The sequence below is a fragment of the Panthera pardus genome, unplaced genomic scaffold, assembly GCF_024362965.1.
Source record: "Panthera pardus isolate Hobbes unplaced genomic scaffold, ASM2436296v1 HiC_scaffold_16, whole genome shotgun sequence".
Classification (NCBI taxonomy): domain Eukaryota; kingdom Metazoa; phylum Chordata; class Mammalia; order Carnivora; family Felidae; genus Panthera; species Panthera pardus.
In genome coordinates this window covers 18,748,534-18,768,180 of record NW_026526721.1, presented here as the reverse complement: position 1 = coordinate 18,768,180, position 19,647 = coordinate 18,748,534, and the positions used below count along the sequence as shown (strand labels likewise).

Genomic DNA, 19,647 nt, shown 5'->3' with positions numbered 1-19,647 from the left:
GAGAATGTAAAACAAAGCGGATTGGGGCGTTGGGCATTCTTGTGCCTCGTGAGCATCCGTTGCCTCGGGCGTTCGTTTCGCGCAACCTGCTGGGAGTTGTAGTCCTGGACCCGGGGGTGCCTGGGAGGCGGGAGGGGGGTTGGAGTTTCTCAGCGCCGATTCCGCGGGAAAGGCCCAGGGGCCTTACACTTCGAGTCGCAGGAGCGGCGGGTCTTACTGGGAGAAGCGCTGCACGTGGAGCCCGCGCCCCTGCTGTTCTCAGCCGGCTCTGGAGCGCGGGTGGGGGCGACGGGGCCGATTCCGGAGCGGGTGAGTGCGGCCGCGGGGGAGGAAGGGAGCGCGGGCCCGCGCGGGCCGGCCTCGTTCCGGGGCCTTCTCACCCACAGCGGCCCCCCCGCGGCCGCCTCTGTGTTTTGTTTCCGCTGGTCCCCGGCGCTGTGACTCCCATTTCCGTTCGTGGAGACTTGAGGGAGCCGGGTGGGGAGGGGCGGGTGAGGCAGTGCGGGGAGCGGAGGGGAGGGGCGCGCGGCGCGGGGCCCAGGGAAGCCGCGCGCCCCCGGGCCCCGGGCTACCCGTGTCACCTTTCGCTGCTCTCTTCCCCTGCTGTCCCGTCCTCGCCAGTCCGCCGTCCGTGGCGGTCCGCAGTCGCCGAGGTCGGGACGAGACCCTGACGCCCCCGGGATTTCAGAGGAATGTTCTCAACCAGTCTCCTCGCCGACCCAGCGTTGCGCCAACACTTCAACTCCAGTTATCTTTCTAGAACTGCCCTACAATAGCCTCAAAGCCGTTTATTACTGTATATGATGTCCGTAGGGATCTATTTTAGAAATGGGGAAGTGAGAAAAGGGGGAAACAATGGGTTAATGTAGTTTGCCAACATTTTTAGTATTTCGTGTGCTAGAAGATAAGCCGTACGTGTTTGCAGTGTATTAGGGAATCCTGACTTGCTTTGGTTAACAGCCAAACAGTGCCTGATACTGCCTTGCAAGATGATGAGTAGTGATTTAGAAATATTGCCCACTTCATAGTTTCCACTAGTGAGTTTCACTAGCAGGAATTCTAGGTCTGACTCGTGGGAGGAGATTTAGAAACGTTCCCGGGAGCAAAGAGCTGAGCAGTGATAACATTCCTAGGTCCTGTGTGATTTTAAGCTTAAGGAGAAACTGATCAACTCGTAAACAGCAACTTTAGGGGAACAACTTGTGTGTATCAGGATTTGACCCAGGCTTTCGAAGTTTTTTTTGTTTTTGTTTGTTTTTTTAGACATAGTCTGGCACTAGGTGGACTTAAGGCAATTTTACCTGAAATTGTATGCATGTCATGAGAGATACATAGTCTCGAAGTAACAAGGAGCTAGATGTTAAATTGAGATGAGTTATGAGAGCTGAGTTATGGGGAGGCTGACTACTAAATTAAAACTGTTGAGTTTACTCCCTCTCCAACTTCTGTTTGTAAAACTTCAAATCTGCATTCCTGGAAATTATGCAGTGAAAACCTCCCCAGGCGGGGGTGGGGGTGGGTGGTCACCAAGTGTTAGCCTTTCTCCATACTTGCTTTCTTACTCTCTACACACACAGATGCATGTGTTTTGTTTTTTCTTAACCGTTGACTTTATTTTTCAAAATGTCTTTTAATTTCCTCTGATACTTAAAAGTGTTTGTTAGCTTGGGGAAATGTGCTGTCATCCTTGCAGGTCCTGCCACACCATACTTCTATTTATTTTATCCTTTATTTATTTTCCTTTATTGGGCAAAATTTTCTTAAATTCTGTAAAGCAGCAATGCATTCCAATGAAGAAATACAATCCTCAAATTTATCTGTGACCCCAAAAGAGAATATTAAACATAACTGTATTTAAAAAAAAAATTTTTTTTTAATGTTTATTTTTGAGAGAGAGAGATACTGAGCACGAGCAGGGCAGGGGCAGAGAGAGGAAGACACAGAATCTGAAGCAGGCTCCAGGGTCCGAGCTGTCAGCACAGAGCCCAACGAATGGCCGGAACCCACAAACTGAGAGACCGTGACCCTAGCTGAAGTCGGACCCTTAACCGATTGAGCCACCTAGGTGTCCCATTCGTAACTGTATTTTAAAGAAAACTAGCCTTTCTAGGAATTTTTGAAGTTAGTTTGTATCCATTTTGTGAAGTGTTCTGAACTCCAGGTTAGATTTAATCTAGGAGAAACAGGGTTTTGGGGGGAAGCCCTCATGGGGAGAGGCACCAAGTAATGCTCTCTTCCTCATTTTCTTAAGTATTGACATAAAATTGTGGAGAATTGGTTCCAGAAAAAGAGGTAAGCTCAAGCAGTGATATCAAAGATTTGGATCATTTCCCAAACCTCGCCACTGTTTCTCTAGCCTGGAGTGAGAGAGAAAGAGATCAATTCTGAGATCAATTCATGAGTAATGTGATTTTTTCCGAAAGCACATAAAGTGTGCTCATTTTTTGCTTTATTTGGCACCTTGTGGGCACTGATCTATAACTTTTTTGGAAGCTCACAGGATAAATGACTTTTAAACACCTCCCTGTTTTAGTGCTTGTTTTAAGTCCAACCACAGGTATCCCTGCTGTGAAGCCTGTAGGGCCATTTCTCAGCCTCTGGTTACTTCTTCATTTCTATTTTTCCATAGTTCCCAGAAATTTCACTTGTTTTCTAATTCTTTTGCCAAGTTGGCTAATGGAGAGGCTCATGGCTGGCTCAGTTGGTAGAGCATGCGACTCTTGATCTCTAGGTCCTGAGTTTAACCCCCACGTTAGGTGTGGAGCCTCCTGATTAAAAAACTAATAATAAATAAGTAAGTAAGTAATGGAGGTGAAAGTGAGCAATAAATGTAAGCCCTGAAAACAAAACGTAAGTGATCTTTTTAAGTGTCGTTCTGCTATAAACCTTATTCTTGCTTTTTCCTATATGGAACAGCTTTGTGATTGTGTGTGTAAACATTATTTTGTTGTTTCTCTGTGCTAATAAAGTTTCCTAGCATGTGCTGCTTTTTTACAATGAATACTCCTATTGGCTTCAGCTTCTGGCTATCAGCAACAAAGCTGCCCTGGACATCCTATTATCAATCCGTGTGAGAATATCTGTAGTGCTTATCTAAGGGCAGTATTACTGGGTTGTAAATATAAGCATACTTCAGTTGAGCAAGTGCTGCTAGATTTTTCTCCAGAACGCTACACCTGTCCATACAGAGGTAGAGGATTTTCGTGTCCTCATGTCCCTACTATTTTCTGTAGTCAACATTCTAAGTTTTGCCATACATACACCAGCACATGGTATAAAGTGATAATTCTTTATTTTAAATTGCATTTTGGATGATTTGAATTTGAGCATTTCTTCATATCCTTCACCAGTTTGTTTTCTTTTCATGTGAATTTCCTTTTCTTAACATGCTTTGGTCTTCTGATTTTTCCTGATTTTTTTGTATCAATTCAAGGAATTCATTTTCTAATATTCCAATTATTAGTCCCTTGTCACTTTAAAAAAAAATTTTTTTTTAACGTTTTTATTTATTTTTGAGAGAGACAGAGTGCGAGTGGGGGAGGGGCAGAGAGAGAGGGAATCACAGAATCCACAGCAGGCTCCAGGCTCCAAGCTGTCAGCACAGAGCCCAATGCGGGGCTCGAACTCACAAACTGAGATCATGCCTGAGCCGAAGTTGGACGCCCAACCGACGGAGCCACCCAGGCGCCCCAGTCCCTTGCCACTTTTGAACACTGGAAGTATATTTTCCTACTCTGTAGCCTGACTGTTGAACATAAATCTTAATTTTTATGCAATCAAATCCATCAGTTTTTCACCTTATGGTTAATGTGTTTGGGATTTTATTTAAGAAATCCTTTCTATCCTTAGACTGCAAAACATTCCCCACCATTTTCTTCTATTAGCTTTATACTTTTACCTTTCGTGTTTAAGCCTTTTAGAATCTGGAGTCAATTTTATATGATGTGTAATAGTCCTTATAGCATTTGCTTTTTCAACACATACTAATGGAATGCCTGCTAAGGGTGAGGCACCGGTCCCAGTACTGTACTTTGTATACGTGTGTAAACAAATACTCTTGCCCTGGGAGCTTCAGTTATCCTATCAGGTAGGTGCCTACTGGCTCATCACCTATTTTGCTATAGTGCTCAGTTTGAATTCCACAATTTTATACATAGCATCAGTTACGGGGCAGGCTTTGTGGGGAGAACGGAAAACTTAATTAGTCCGAAGTCAACAAGAAAAGGCCTTAATCTTTAAACCATCCCAAACAAAAGTCACCTGGGGCCAAGTCAGTCTGCTGGGTGTACATGTTGTGTACCTATTCAAGTGGAGAACTCATCCCCTTATTCTTCCTTATAGGGCAGATGTGAGAGCAACCTTGATAATGTGGGGAAAATCAGATTATCTTACACCAGTCAGTCTAGATTTAGGTACTAGCTAGAGACTAACTTGTCAGAAAACCAGCCCCAGCTGTTAGAGATGGTGGGCCTGAAGGAGAGTTATACTCCTTCTAAAGTGGGAAAAAAGACCGTTTTCTTCTACTGTGTGACAAATTACTACACAGGTAGTGGCTTAAATATACCATCAATTACTTATATGCTGTTCTGGAAATCAAGTCTGAAATGGGTCTTTCTGGCCTAAAATCAGATGTGGGCAGAACTGTGTTTCTTCTAGAGATTTCAGGAGACAATGTGTTTCTTTTTTCATCTTCTAGAGGCTGCCTGTGTTCTTGGCTTGTGGCGCCTTGCCTCCATCATCAAAGCCAGTCAGTCATAACTGACCCCTGAGTCTTTCTCCCTTTGAATCATTCTGGATCTCTTCAGATTCCCTCTTCCATTTTTAAGGACTCTTGAGATTTTGTTGGGCCCAACTAGATAAGCCAGGATAATCTCTATTTTAAGATCAGCTGATTAGTAACCCTAATTCCCCTTTGCCATGTAACTTCATATAGTCACAGGTTTGGGGTTATTGTGTCTCTCACAGAGACTTTGGTCCCTTGAGAAGTTGAAACCTGGCAAAACTCTTTCCACCTCAAGAAGCTAGACAAAGTCCCTGGTCTAGACAAACCAATTTACGTTCCTGGAGTCACTTGGACAATATGGTCTTTGTGCTTTGATGATAATAGAATGGAGGAAGAAAGACAGTGAATACATAAATTCATAATAAAGTATGTTAGGTGCTGCAGACAACAAGACAGAAGAAAGGGGTATGGAGAAGGCCGATTACAGAATTAAATGGGGGTAGTCAGGGTATACCTCATTGGGAAAAGGAGATTTGAGCAGAGACATCAAAGAGGTGAGGGATTTAGCCCGGAGGACATGTGGGGGAAATAGGTGCCAGCCAGACAGAATAGCAGGAGCAAAGGCTGTAGCAGCAAGATTGGAGCAGTAATGGGGTGGGGCTGGGGGTAGATCTGGTAGGGCCTTGCTGGCCACTGTGAAGTGTTTAGGTTCTACTGTGACTGGTATTGATCAAAGGAGTGCTACAGTTTAAAAAAAAAATTTTTTTTTAATGTTTATTTATTTTTGAGAGAGAGATAGAGCGTGACCAGAGAGAGGGAGACACAGAATCCAAAGCAGGCTCCAGGCTCTGAGCTGTCAGCACAGAGCCTGATGTGGGGCTCGAGCTCCTGAAACACGAGCTCATGACCTGAGCCGAAGTCGGACGCTCAACCGACTGAGCCACCCAGGCGCCCCAGGAGTGTACAGTTTAAAGACGATCACGCTGGCTGTTGTACTGACTGAGAACGGACGGTAGTGAGAGCAAGGGCACAGGAAGGGGGAAACGTGTTAGCAGGGGTTGTGGCAGTATTCCAGCTTAGAGATGGTGGTGGTTCTCGTACTCGTGTGCATTTACGATATAGAGCCTGTCTTTGAACAAACCACGGTTCAGTCCCACCTGGAAGAATATGGACTTAGGTTGTTACACCTAAAGTGTCTCGTGGAGCCACAAGCAGCTAAGCATCACTGACCTCTGAATAGTTGTCATGTGAGGACGTGCGCGCGCGTGTGTGTGTGTGTGTGTGTGTACTCATATACTCAAAATAACATTGTCCTGTTGTGAAGATTCTAAAGCATTTGAATGCTTGTGCCCTGCACTCCATAAATTGTGGTTATTATTTGGAATGAATATTTAAATTCTTCATTTTGTCAAGTCTTCTAAGTGGGAGACTCTTGCAGATATTAGAATACCAAATTTAATGGACCATTTCCTTGTAAGTCAAAGACACTTAGAAGTGCCTTTTAGATATGATAGTAAACTTAGAAAACTGCTCTGGACTGTATATGGAGTCCAAAGACAAATTCATTGATCTCCGGTGAGATAGTAACAGAACCTGGAACTTAACAGCATTAATACCTCAGAAATGGCCACAAAGAAGTATCAATATATATAGCTCTCTTATGCATTACTTAGCATTTTTAAAATTATAATGGTTTTGTATCAATGATAGTTTAAAGCAGCAGGTAATAATTTTACATGAGAGAAATAAAAATTGAAATTAGTGCTTTGTTTAAAATACATAAAAGCACATCTAAAAAAATCTCAAGATTATAACATATAATCAGGACAATAATGTGCCTATCTATAATGATTTGCTATTTTATTTTGCTATTTTAGAATGCTGTACTGACCTTTATAAGACCTGTAATTTGTAACACAAATGCTAGCTGTAATGAACTTTAATCTACACTCTGTCATTATAATGCTTTGCTGTAAGTTCTGCTACTAATGTATAGCTTTTAGCTGAACAACTATGGTTCATCTCCATGTTAATTTTTAGGGTACAGGTTTGAATCTGTTATTAAGACTGAGTTGCTATAATAGAATTGACAAACCTTTCACTTGATATTGAAGTAACTTGGATGAGTTTATTGACCAAGAGTTTGGGCCAGAAAACATCCCAATAAATACAGTGGAATGATGAAGTCATGTCAGGTTAATATAAATAATCGTTGTGGATTTTCTTTTATGTGCGAAGATTACTTCCTCCTCTTCTGCTTACCCTCTGCTTTTATTTAAATTGGATTTCTGCTTTTTGTGTAGCATTTCTGCCTTAACTCTTGCAGGACTGACCTATTGAAATACTCTAACCATGACTAAAAGAGAAGCAGAGGAGCTGATAGAAATTGAGATTGATGGGACAGAGAAACCAGAGTGCACAGAAGAAAGGTTGGTATTTTCTGAATTTACTACTTTTTATAATTCTCAGCATACCTACTTAAAAATCAAGCCATAGTTTTTGGTGGGGAGAGGCTTTTTTTTTCCAAATGACCTTAGCATTTTGGGGAGATAATGTATTGCTTTTTTACCTTTGACTTAATGGCTTTGTAGCTGGGAGGGAGAGACAGTTTTAAACTAAAGTTAGTAATAAATATAGCTGATAATGGGTCCCTACTTTTCTCTGTAAATCAGATGACATAATACATTGAAAGTAAAAGGAATTGAAGAGTAGAGGACTTCTGTGGAATAAAAAGGTTTAGAACAATTCTGTATTGAATGGACAGAATTACTAAGGTTGACAAGGATGCTGAGCATTGAGAGTAGAGCTGAAATTTAAAACTTAAATTTTTAATAGAGCTTTCCAGCATGTTTGATTATGCTATTTTCTCTTCCTTTAATTATCAGATACGTGTGTGTGTATATGTACATTTGTTTATGTCACAAATTACCCCAAGACTTAGCTACTTGAAACGTGCAGCATTTATTATTGCAGGTTCTCAGAGTCAAGAACCTGGAAGCAATTTAGCTGGATGGTTCTGGCTCAGGGTATTTCATGACCTTATAGTTAAGCTGTCTGTCACTCTGGGCCACTGTCATCTGAAAAGTTGACTGGGGCGAGCATATTTGCTTCCAAGATCACTCATGTGGCATGTGGCAGGACCACTCACTTCCTGACCCACGTGGGCTTTCTCTGTGGCTACTCATGACGTGGAAGCTGGCTCCCCCTAAAATAAATGGTCTGCCAAAACCATAAGAGACTCTTAAATACAGAGAGCAAACAGAGGGTTACTGGAGGGTTGTGGGAGGGGGGATGGGCTAAATGAGTAAGGGGCATTAAGGAATCTACTCCTGAAATCATTGTTGCACTATATGCTAACTACTTGGATGTAAATTAAAAAAACCACAAATGGTCTGACATAGTGCTTTCCAAGATAGACATTGTAGTCTCTTTCTAAATTACCTTAGAGGTGATATATCACTTCTGTCTTAGTCTTTTGGTCACACAGTCCAACCTCCAAACAGTGTGGAAGGTAACTACTAAAAGGTAGATTATTAGGAGGTGAGTGAGGATCATTTGGGCTCTTGGAGCCTGACTTGCGTATATTTATGTTTATGTAACACACACAAATGGCCCACATAACCTAAAGTGTTTACTGTTTGGCCCTTTATAGAAAATCTCTGCAGATGTCTCTTGTAAGAAATTGATAGCTACTACATTGACCAGGGGAGTAGCTGTAAAGGAGCAGTTATTGCTATGAAGCTGTCGTCTGTACATTGTTGTTGTGCAGGAATTTAGGTCCAGGGATATGAGAACATTCTCAGTTTTTCAAGAGAAACTCAGTTTTGCATGAAACTTTCCAAAGTTTAAGTAGTATCAACAAAATATTTAAAATTTTTTTAAATGTTGAGCTCACATAAAGTGGGTCTTTAAAATCTGTCTTAAAGTGACATTTCTTTTAAAGAATGATTGTTACAGAAAAAGGAAAAGATAGCCTATTGTGCTATAGCTAAGGAATTTGTTAGAAATACTTGGCCAAAAGACCCAATTGTTTTACCTTAATAAAAATAATAGTAATAGTTTACTAGTATTTAAAAATAATCTTTGTTTTTAATCATGAGTGTTCTACTATGAACTTTTGTTAAAGTTTTAGAAGAAATTCGGGTTATGTACACTAGTAAGTGATATTTAGGAATATCGTGCATATATCACATTATACTTGGAATTTATGTGAAAATGGAACTGGACAAATTTTTAAATACATGATGCAAATAAGATTCAAATCATATTAAACATGCTGTGAAACTTCGTTGAACTCCAGATTCACTAATTTAGCAGATATTATTTGATGTGTGTCTTCTATTCGACACCATATAAGGATTTCAAAAAGTATGTAGAATTGTTTGCCAAGATTTTACTCTCATGGAACTTATGATTTCATAAAATTCAAAGTATGAAATAACAATACGGAGGAGCCTCAGAAAGCTTTAAAGCAGGAATGTAATTTTTTTAATGTGGAATTATGCTGATTATAACCAGTAGTTCTCAGTTAAGTTAAATCAGAAGTATTTTATGTAACTTAACATTTTCGAGCCTTATTATTTACATTTATGTTGGGAAAGGAAATTGACTAGTAGAGATGGCATACAAATTTTAAGGAGACTTTTACCTTCCATTCTGGGCCTAAATTTTTTCAAAATGACTTGAAAATGTAACATAATGCAAACATTTCCCTGTAAATATTGTATATGTAGTATTTCTATATGTATACACACATATGGACATTTATATACCTAGAGAGATACGTCTGCAAGACTGTATCTTCACATTTCAAGCTCACATTTCTCTGCAATTCAGTATTCAATTTGGCAACACTAGTTGGTGACAGGCCTACCACTGAATGGTGTCTATGCAGAAATGAGTTTCAAAGACCAGAAATGTGTTTTGATATTGAGTTTTGGTTTGAGCGTATTGTTACTTTAATATCCAGGGTAAAAATGTTAACAATTATGTCCTTTAACATTTAGCATTGTAGAACAAACCTACACTCCGGCTGAATGTGTAAGCCAGGCTATAGACATCAATGAGCCAATAGGCAATTTAAAGAAACTGCTAGAACCAAGACTACAGTGTTCTTTGGATGCTCATGAAATTTGCCTGCAAGATATCCAGGTAAAAAAAAAGTTTTGGTTTTTTTTTTTTTTTTTTTAGATTTATGTTTCAGCATTTAAGTCTGCATTAGAATTTTTTTTTTTTTAAGTAATCGTTACACCCAAGGTGGGGCTCAAACTTAGAACCCCCAGATCAATAGTTGCATGATCTACCAACTTGAGCCAGCCAGGCGTCCCAGAAATGTTTTCTTGTTAGCCTTTTATCTGTACAGCTATAGTCATTATAACTAAATTTGACCTGTTTTACAAAATTTAAGCATTTAGGAGTAAAAGTTATTCCAGCAAAATTCTCTCCATTCAAAATTACATTTAAAAGATTGAGTACTAAACGAAACAGTTGCTTTTTACTTTCACAAATATAAAATAAGTTCAAATACATATGAATCAAAGCCTAAACATAAAGTAGTGAGAAGCACATTGACGTTGGAACCTGCAGTGTGCCCTCCTCACATCCTGTTTCTAACTAGCTTTTAGCTTCTTTGTGCATTAGTTTCCTTATCTTCAAAAAGAAAAAAATTGCCTAAATGATTTTTATATTCCCTTCCATATTTATTTGCTCCAGCAGTGAATTTCAGATAAGAACTTAAGTACCAGTGTATATATTTCTTAGAGTTTATTGCAATAGGATTTTACCTGTGGTAGTATTTTAACAGTATATTATGTTTTCAGCATATTCATAGTCGTATTTTATGGTATTCTTTCAAGAAAGGTAGTATTTTCATGTGTAAAAGGTAGTGGTTTAGATAGAATTGCTCAAATAGTTTCTCTAGATCTTCCTTGAATATAAGAGTAAGTATTAGAGTTTTATACTGTTTTTGTATGCTAATTTATATGAATACAAATGGTGTCCTTTTTGGGATTATTTGGTTTGTTTAATCTCTTCTCCCCTTTGTTTGCCTTATGACGTAGGTACTCCATGTGTTGTAGGACTTTTACCTTAGTTTTTTAGAAATTCAAATCATCGTATGTCTATTTTTTTTTTTTAAGTTTATTATTTTGAGAGAGAGTGCGCGGGAGGGGAAGAGAGAGAGAGAATGCCAAACAGGCTCTGCATTGTCAGTGCAGAGCCCGATGTGGGGCTCAAACTCATGAACCGTAGGATCATGACCTGAACCGAAACCAAGAATCTGATGCTCCACCATCTGAGCCACCCAGGCACCCCTGTCTATTATTTTTAAATAATATTTTGATGTAGAATAAGTTGAAATGTTTAGATGAAATTTGTGCATTTCACTTGCCACTCAACCATACTTTTATCTTTTCCTTTCAGTAAATCTAGTGAATGTTGAAAGGGACAAGGATCTTGCTCTTCTAGAATTAGAGAATGTATGTGAGTCTAATAATATTAGAATTTTTGACATTTAAGTCTTTTCTTCTCTTGGAGAGAATAAATTAGCACAGTCTTTTTGGAAGGTAGTCTGGCATTTAGTGTCTACTAATATTGAATGTGAAATACCTAGTAGCTCACCTCAATAAATTGTTCTTACAGAAATCCTCACTTAGGTGAACAGTTATACATCTGAGATATTCATTGCATTGTTGTGCAGAAACTGAAAATAACTCAAATGTTCCAAAAACGGACTTAGATAAATAACTTCTGTAGATTGGCATTTAAGACAGCCGTTAAAAATTGGTGAAATGGAACTGTATGGGCAGTTTACCTTGAATGAAAACATAATTGCAGGGGTGTCTGGGTGGCTCAGTCGGTTAGTCACCCAACTCTTGATTTTGGCTCAGGTCGTGATCTCGCAGTTGTGGAAGATCATGGGATTGAACCTCACTTCAGGCTCTGTGCCGACAGCATGGAGCCTGCTTGGGATTCTCTTTTTCTTCTCTCTCTGCCTCTCCCCTATTCTTGGTGTCTCTGTGTCAATTTATAACAATTTACTGAGGTGAGCTACTAGGTATTTCACATTCAATATTAGTAGACACTAAATACCAGATTACTTTCCAAAAAGACTGTACTAATTTATTCTCTCTCCAAGAGAAGGCTTAAATGTCAAAAATGTCTCTCTCAAAATAAATAAACTTTAAAAAATAATAATTGCAGGACACTGCTACATTACATCATTTAACATTCACATCAGTTTTTGAAATCAGCATTTTTTTTTTTTTTTTTTTTAATTTTAGAGAGAGCAGGAGTAAGGAGAGGGACAGAGTTGGGGAGAGAGAGAACCTTAAGCAAGCTCCATACTAAACACGGAACCCATCACAGGTGTCGATCCCATGACCCTAGGATCATGACCTGAGTCGAAATCAAGCATCAGATGTTCAACCAGCTAGCCATCTAGTAGCCCCCAAATCAGCATATTCTTAATTACATTCTACAGATGTAGAAACTGAAATTTAAAGAAGTTAAAAATTTGCCCAATGCATAGCTACAAAGAGGTACATTGGAATTTGAACACAGGCCTATGTGACTCCAAACTCTACTTGTTTAAGGCAGACTTTTAAAAAAGTTTGTATTAACTTAGTGTCACTGGGCTTTACCTCTAAAATAAAGGGGAATCTGGACTTGATCTCTTGTCTTTCAGCTCTAACATTTATTGTTTTTTTTTTTAATCATACCTGACCTAACCAAAATGAAAGTATTACCTGCAAAGTACCCAAAGTATCAGAAGTTCTCAGTAAATATTAGTTGAACAATATTGGAAATATGCATCATTCGTAGTATCACAGAATTCAGAGCTACCGTAGTATCTAAAGCCTTTTGCAGTCCTCCCTGTCTCCCTTTCTCTCTTAAAAAGAATGTGAGGATAGCAGCTTCTCATCTTCATAACAATTAACCACATGCATCTGGAGTCAGAATGCTTGCTGCTTGTGGTGATGCTTTTGTATTTTCAGATGAATGTCGACTTGAAGGCTGATGGGGAGTGGCAGAGTTGTGCTCCTTTGAGGAGTATGTGAACTAGCTAGGATATACAGTACTGTGTGAGAGTTCACTGTCAGAGTTCCACATGCTGTAGCTTCTGCTGGATCATACCCGTGCCTACCGCAGAGAGGAGGAATCTGGGTATCGGGAGAGTTTTTAACAGAGCGTTAAGCAGAGACTTCTTTTAAGGAGTGAAACTACCATGTTTGACCTGTCTTTCTGCAGGGTTATACAGAGTGTTTTGTCTGTGTTCGCATTTAGACCTAAAGTCATTTAAGATTTTAGGTTTTATTTGTATGACTGCTTTTTTAATATTAGAAAATGTGTTTGTACCATGACTACAGCATTGACTGAATTCTTGGGAAGGGGAATGGGAGGAGCTTTGTGCCTCCAGCTGCATGGAATGCAGACACACAGATGTATACATTATTCAAGATAATTATAGTGCTAGTGTGCTTTTAAAATGGTGACAGAATGTCTGGAAGACAGAACCTTACATTTTGTCATCAATTTCCCATTGTGTGAAATGCATTGGCTGTTAGGCGAGGTGAAGGATAAAAGCACTAATACTGAAAGGATATAGACTTATTGTGGAAGATACCAAAGCTAGGTCAGGTGTGAGCTCATAAGTCCTTTAACTTTATTAACTGTATTGCCAGAGATTTAGAGTTAACCTTGATCTTAAATGTGTGGCATTGGTAATTCAGGGGACTTGGCAAAAATTATGTTAATAGATTTATATAAATCTCCCCACTAATTAAACACCCTTCTTTATTTATGACAGGAAAATTGCATTATCTTCTACTTTAAATATATATGCAGAATAAACAGTAATAATGCCTTTTGACATTATTTAAAATCCTAAACTCCAGAGCTAGAGAAAACCACCACCTCAAATACATTTGGTTAATTTATGTTGTCTTTAATTACTACCATGGTGGTTAAAATATTTTTAATTTCGACAAAGAATTAAGTGATATGACAACTTGGCTAATTAGATGTGTTCTTATAATCCCATTAGTATGCCTCAGTAATTAAGTCCTGTTTGGTGCATCCATTTATATTAAACCAGATGACTGAACTAAAATTTGCCTTTATCATTTTCCCATGTTTAGCTGGACCCAGAACGAAGTTTGTTTGACCAAGGAGTAAAGACAGATGGAACTGTACAACTTAGTGTACAGGTAATTTCTTACCAAGGTAAGCTGCTTTTAATGTTGTTACTTTAAAGTCTAGTTTGTGTTTTTTTTAAATATGAGAGAACTCAGTTTTACAAGTTTGAGGTGTTTTACGTGGTTGTCTGAATTACTTTATGTGATGTTATAGTCACATATTCCTGTCTTTGGTTTAATTATTATATCTGTCAGGGTGAAGTAGATAGTATAACATATTCTACTAGTTTACTCAGAGAAGAATGTATTTTAAAGTAGAGAAAGGTGGAAATACACGTTCTGGTTGATTTTCTCAGAACAGTTTAGCCACACTGCAGAACTGGATTGCCGAGGAAGCTGTTGCCCTGCCATGATCTGGAAAATGCCAGATCTAAAAGCCACCACTATAGCTGTCAACTTAGAACCATGCTGCCCCCACAGTGATCCACATTAGCCAAAAACATGGATGTCACGTGCCTGCTTGTCCCTTCTTTACTCATTTCCTAACAGCAGGCTTATGCCAGTGATTCTACAACCTGAATCCCAACTGGAACCGTAGCTCCAAGGAAATCTAGTCTCTACAGTTTAGCACAGAGAGAGGAATTTGCAAAAGATATAGAGTGACTCAGTCACCTATATCCAACCCAGTATTTTACTAATCTTGTTTAAGTACAAAAATTAGAAAAGTAGGAAACCATTTTGGGTAGGTTGAATTTTGGTTTTTAAAAATGTGGCTTGTTGGGAGTTCTGACCACAGTTTTAGACTAATTTACATGTTTGAACATAATGTATTGCTTATAATCACATTTCACAAATCAAAGTATTCTCAAACTATGAAAATGGTAGCTATCTCCTGATCTACAATTTCCCCCAGAATGACCATCATTGGCAATAAGAAAGAAATTCTTTGTTTTCTTCTTTTTTTTATTTTTAACTTGTTTTATTTTTTATTTTTTAAAATTTACATCCAAATTAGTTAGCATATAGTGAAGCAATGATTTCAAGAGTAAATTCCTTAATGCCCCCTACCCATTTAACCCATCCCCCCTCCCACAACCCCTCCAGCAATGCTCAGTTTGTTCTCCATATTTATGAGTCTCTTCTGTTTTGTCCCCCTCCCTGTTTTTATATGATTTTTGTTTCCCTTCCCTTATGTTCATCTGTTTTGTTTCTTAAAGTCTTCATATAAGTGAAGTCATATGATTTTTGTCTTTCTCTGACTGACTAATTTCACTTAGTATAATACCCTCTGGTTCCATCCACGTAGTTGCAAATGGTAAGAATTCATTCTTTTTGATTGCCAAGTAATACTCCATTGTGTGTGTGTGTGTGTGTGTGTGTGTGTGTGTGTGTGTGTGTGTGTGTATCACATCTTCTTTATCCATTCATCCATCGATGGACATTTGGGCTCTTTCCATATTTTGGCTATTGTTGATAGTGCTGCTATAAACAAGGGGGTGCATGTGTCCCTTCGAAACAGCACACCTGTATCCCTTGGATAAATGCCTAGTAGTGCAATTGCTGGGTCGTAGGGTAGTTGTATTTTTATTTTTCTGAAGAACCTCCATACTGTTTTCCAGAGTGGCTGCACCAGCTTGCATTCCCAAAAATTCTTTGTTTTCTTTAAAAGCCTAGTGACTTCTTGCAAGCGTAGGGAGAGTTGACTTGATGAAATTTGAATGGAGGATTAGAGATTAATTTTAGGAAATTTTTTTTCAAAAATTCTAGTTCTTTTTCTCATGTATATTTGAAAACTGACTTATCTTTGTATCAGAAAATGAATGATAAGCAATACAGTTTATTATAGAGTTGGTTTTCAAAGAGGTTTCAAGGTTTTCAACTTTAAAGTTGACTTTTGTTTTTTCTTTCAAATATACTTTGATTAAATTTGATATAGATTGTAACAGACGCAATGACCAAACAGTAGCTGTTAAGTAATATGATAGTTTCTTAGAGCTGTCATCATAACAGAAGTATCTGAGATGATTTTATAAAGGCCTAGTTTATTCTGTTTTGAATATCTTAAGAATTTGGGGTATTTTTTTTTCATTCAATTGAAAATGGAAATCAGAAGTTAATAATGTGTATTTAGCAAACTCAGTGCCAATTCATTTTTAACACATGTACTTTGACCCTTGAAAAGAAGAGCAGTCAGGGGCGCCTGGGTGGCTCAGTCAGTTAAGCGTCCGACTTCAGCTCAGGTCATGATCTCACGGTTTGTGAGTTCGAGCCCCGCATCGGGCTCTTTGCTGACGGCTCAGAGTCTGGAGCCTGCTTTGGATTCTGTGTCTCCCTCTCTGCTCCTCCCATGCTTGTGCTCTGTCTCTCTCTCTCTCTCAAAAATAAACATAAAAAAAAATTTAAAAGAAAATCAGTCAGTAAATAATCTTAATTTGCTTAGAAGGACTTCTACAAATTCTGCAGGTGAGTAGCTACTCCTTTATATTCTCCCTAGTCTAGTTTTTATTTTCTAATCCATATTGGTACTTTTTCTTTCTAATAAATGTTCATAAGTAGCTGTGCGTGTGGTGGTAGTAGTGGTGGTGGTGATGGTGTTAAATTATCTTAGACTTAGTAGGAAAGTTGCAGGGGTGCCTGGGTGGCTCAGTCAGGTAAGCGCTAGATTTCAGCTGAGATCGAGCCCCACGTAGGGCTCTGTGCTGTCAGCTCAGAGCCTGGAGCCTGCTTTCGGATTCTGTGTGTCCCTCTCTCTTGCCCCTCCCCCGCTCCTCCCTCCCTGCCCCCTCTCTCTCTCTCTCTCTCTCTCTTGAAAATAAACATTAAAAAAAAAAACAAAAAACAAAAATGTTACAAGAGGAGTAAAAGAATTCCTGGATGTCCTTTACCTAGATTCCCCAAATGTTAACTTTTATTTCATTTGCTTTGTTCTCTGTCCACCTGTCCCCTTGTTATCTTTTTTGCCCTGTTTAAGAATAAGTTGCAGGGGGTGCCTGGGTGGCTCAGTCAGTTAAGCATCCAACTTCAGCTTAAGTGTGATCTCACAGCTCATGGGTTTAAGCCCCATGTCAGGCTCTGTGCTGACATCTCAGAGCGTGGAGGCTGCTTCGGATTCTGTGTTGCCCTCTCTCTGTGCCCCTCGCCTGCTCACGCTCTGTGTCTGTCTCTCAAAAATATATAAACGTGGGGTGCCTGGGTGGCTTAGTCATTTGGTGTCTGACTTCAGCTCAGGTCATGATCTCACTGTTCATCAGTTCGAGCCCCACGTCAGATTCTGTGCTGACAGCTCAGAGCCTGGAGCATGCCTCGGATCCTGTGTCTCCCTCTCTCTCTGTCCCTCCCTCGCTCACGCTCTGTTTCCCTCTCTCAAAAATAAACAAACATTTAAAAAAAAATAAACGAACATAAAAAAAAGAATACGTGTTGCATACATGATCTTTTTCTGTCCCTAAATACATCAGTGTATGTGTTTTCTGAAAACAAGGAATTCTTTTGCATGACATTACAATTATCAAAATCAGGAAATTAGTCTTGACACAATACTGTTATCTACTAAAGTTCCATTGAATAATTGTATTTATGTCTACAAGAGAGTATTTGCTCTACCATTTGAGAGCGCATAAACTAAGCTAATGACTTTTTAGTGACTTTTATGTATCCATTTGAATTTACTTTTTTTTTATTCATTCTTAAGGAATTGAGCCTAAGCTAAACATCCTTGAAATTGTTAAACCGGCGGAAACAGTTGAAGTAGTTATTGATCCAGATGCCCACCATGCTGAAGCAGAAGCACATCTTGTTGAAGAAGCTCAAGTAATAACTCTTGATGGCACAAAACACATCACAACTATTTCAGATGAAACCTCAGAACAAGTGACAAGATGGGCTGCCGCACTGGAAGGTTACAGGAAAGAGCAAGAACGCCTCGGGATACCTTATGGTAATAAAATACTTAATTATGTGCTAGTAGTATAATAGGAATTAAGCTTGACATAGAAGATACTAGGGTGAGTAAGTTATAATCTATTTTAAATGTAGAATATTTAGGAAGAATATCGTTTTCCGTATTTTTTTTATCCCCTTTGGACAAATATTTTTGCAGATGTTGGGAATACAAAGAAATAAAATCTGCCTTCAAGGTGTTCATAATGTAGTTGAAGACAGAGAAGCTAAGTGAAAGGAAATAGTTGCCGTAAAAGGTAGCATGGTTTTAAGCTGTAACTTACATATATAAAGGGAATATGCTGTCACAGTCTCAAGGGATCACAGTGGCCTGTGTGGAAACTGGGAAAAGGTTTATTACAGACAAAGAAACTGATGGACAGAGAAGGGCAGACCAGACAGGAAACACATGTGCAAAAGTTAGACATGGGAGTGAGTATTCAGGAGTAGTGAGGTTTGGTGGAGTTAACTCTTAACAGTGTAGAACTGTTTTGATTGATGGACGTGACCACGTGGTGGGAGTGCATGGCATATGTTGGTGCACATGGAGACCGAATGAAGGGAAAACAGAGGCATGTTATAGTTGAGTTGTGGCTAGGTGATAATGTCTAGGTCAGCTTAAACTTGATAATTTCTGGGGAAAGAAATGAATGAAAATAGTGATGGGGCTGAGCAGCTGACTCATGGATTGTGTGAGGGCAGAGAGGAGAGATTCAAGTACTGATGCAACTTCTCAAGCTTGGGTGCATATAGGGTAATCATGATATTGATGAGAATTGGTGACATCTTCATTACATGTGTAGTGAACTACATTTGCCAGGCATCATGTTAAATGCTGGGCTTTTGATGGTGCATAAGAAAGATAGTCCATGCCCTCCGGAGCTTAAGTGGGAGAGCTGGGGAAGTCTGGTATTGGGAAGATTTTTTTCAAGGGAAAGTGGTTCTACTTTTGAATAGTACCGACTTAACTAAAGGTAACCAGAAAGTATTTTCAGGTATACAAGATTTGGACTGGAGATAAAGATGTTTTCTGGGACTCCACTGTGTTGAATTTATATTGAAGCCGTAGAGTGTATGCAGTCTCTGATGGAGAGAGAGAAAATGGAAAGGAGCACAGTGTTAAAGACTGGTTCCTGGAGCTTGTCAGAATTTCAGCTTGAGGAGAAAAGAAGGGAGACACAGAATGGCTGAAGAGATAGAAGGAAAACAAGAAATGTATATAGTGACTGTGGAATTGAGAAAGAGTTTTAGATGGGCAAGAATCTCCACACTGCCAGCAAAGTAAAAAAATGCCAACTGAGTAGTATCTGTTAAATTTGGTGATCAGAGGTTTATTGGTAGATTTAGAAAAAAAGTAACTGTAGAGTTAAAGATGAGTTACAGGAAATAAATAGACATGGAAATGGAAAAAACTGAATATTAACCTTTGATGGGGAGGGCAAATGGGAAGAGTGTTGAGAGAATAAGTAAATGTTATTGAAGGTTCAAGAGTTGTTGATAAGCTGAGTATTGGCAGATAAAATGATATGGCACTAGCTGGAAAAGGGTAGATGAAGAAAGCCACGAGAGGGACTTTTAATTGCAACATAAGAAGGTAAGTCCAGTTTGGAGGAGATCAAGCTGTTCCTCAGAGACAGCTGAGTTGACAGTATTCTTACCTATTTTTGACGTGTAGAAGCCAGCATAGATGTTGTACTTGACTTTCTTGTTACTGAGTCACCACTGAGAGGGGAAATGCTGAGAAGGAAAGAAGGAGCATAAAAACATTTGAAATAATATTTTATGGTTTGCTAGACTTGCAACAAGAACCTTTTGGGGAGTAGAATCCTTTTTTTTTTTTTTTTTTTTTTT

At 39.1% G+C, this 19,647-nt stretch overlaps 1 protein-coding gene and 1 long non-coding RNA gene across 3 annotated transcripts in view; one reads left to right on the top strand and one right to left on the bottom strand.

Annotated features, from left to right (window-relative positions):
• The window catches only part of LOC128777238 (uncharacterized), a 157,053-nt gene that overhangs the window by 90,542 nt on the left and 46,864 nt on the right, over positions 1 to 19,647 (bottom strand). The window lies entirely within an intron of this gene.
• Positions 1 to 19,647, top strand: part of GABPA (GA binding protein transcription factor subunit alpha) — a 40,323-nt gene that overhangs the window by 313 nt on the left and 20,363 nt on the right. Inside the window, exons 1-5 of one of the 2 annotated variants that reach the window (XM_053903173.1) lie at positions 143 to 309; positions 7,050 to 7,152; positions 9,730 to 9,874; positions 13,861 to 13,945; positions 17,549 to 17,794. In XM_053903173.1, the coding sequence (XP_053759148.1) occupies positions 7,076 to 7,152; positions 9,730 to 9,874; positions 13,861 to 13,945; positions 17,549 to 17,794 (553 nt within the window). In that variant the 5' untranslated portion in view covers positions 143 to 309; positions 7,050 to 7,075. Of the gene's footprint in view, positions 1 to 142; positions 310 to 7,049; positions 7,153 to 9,729; positions 9,875 to 13,860; positions 13,946 to 17,548; positions 17,795 to 19,647 lie in introns of those variants that run through there. The other variant, XM_053903174.1, reaches the window with a different exon arrangement.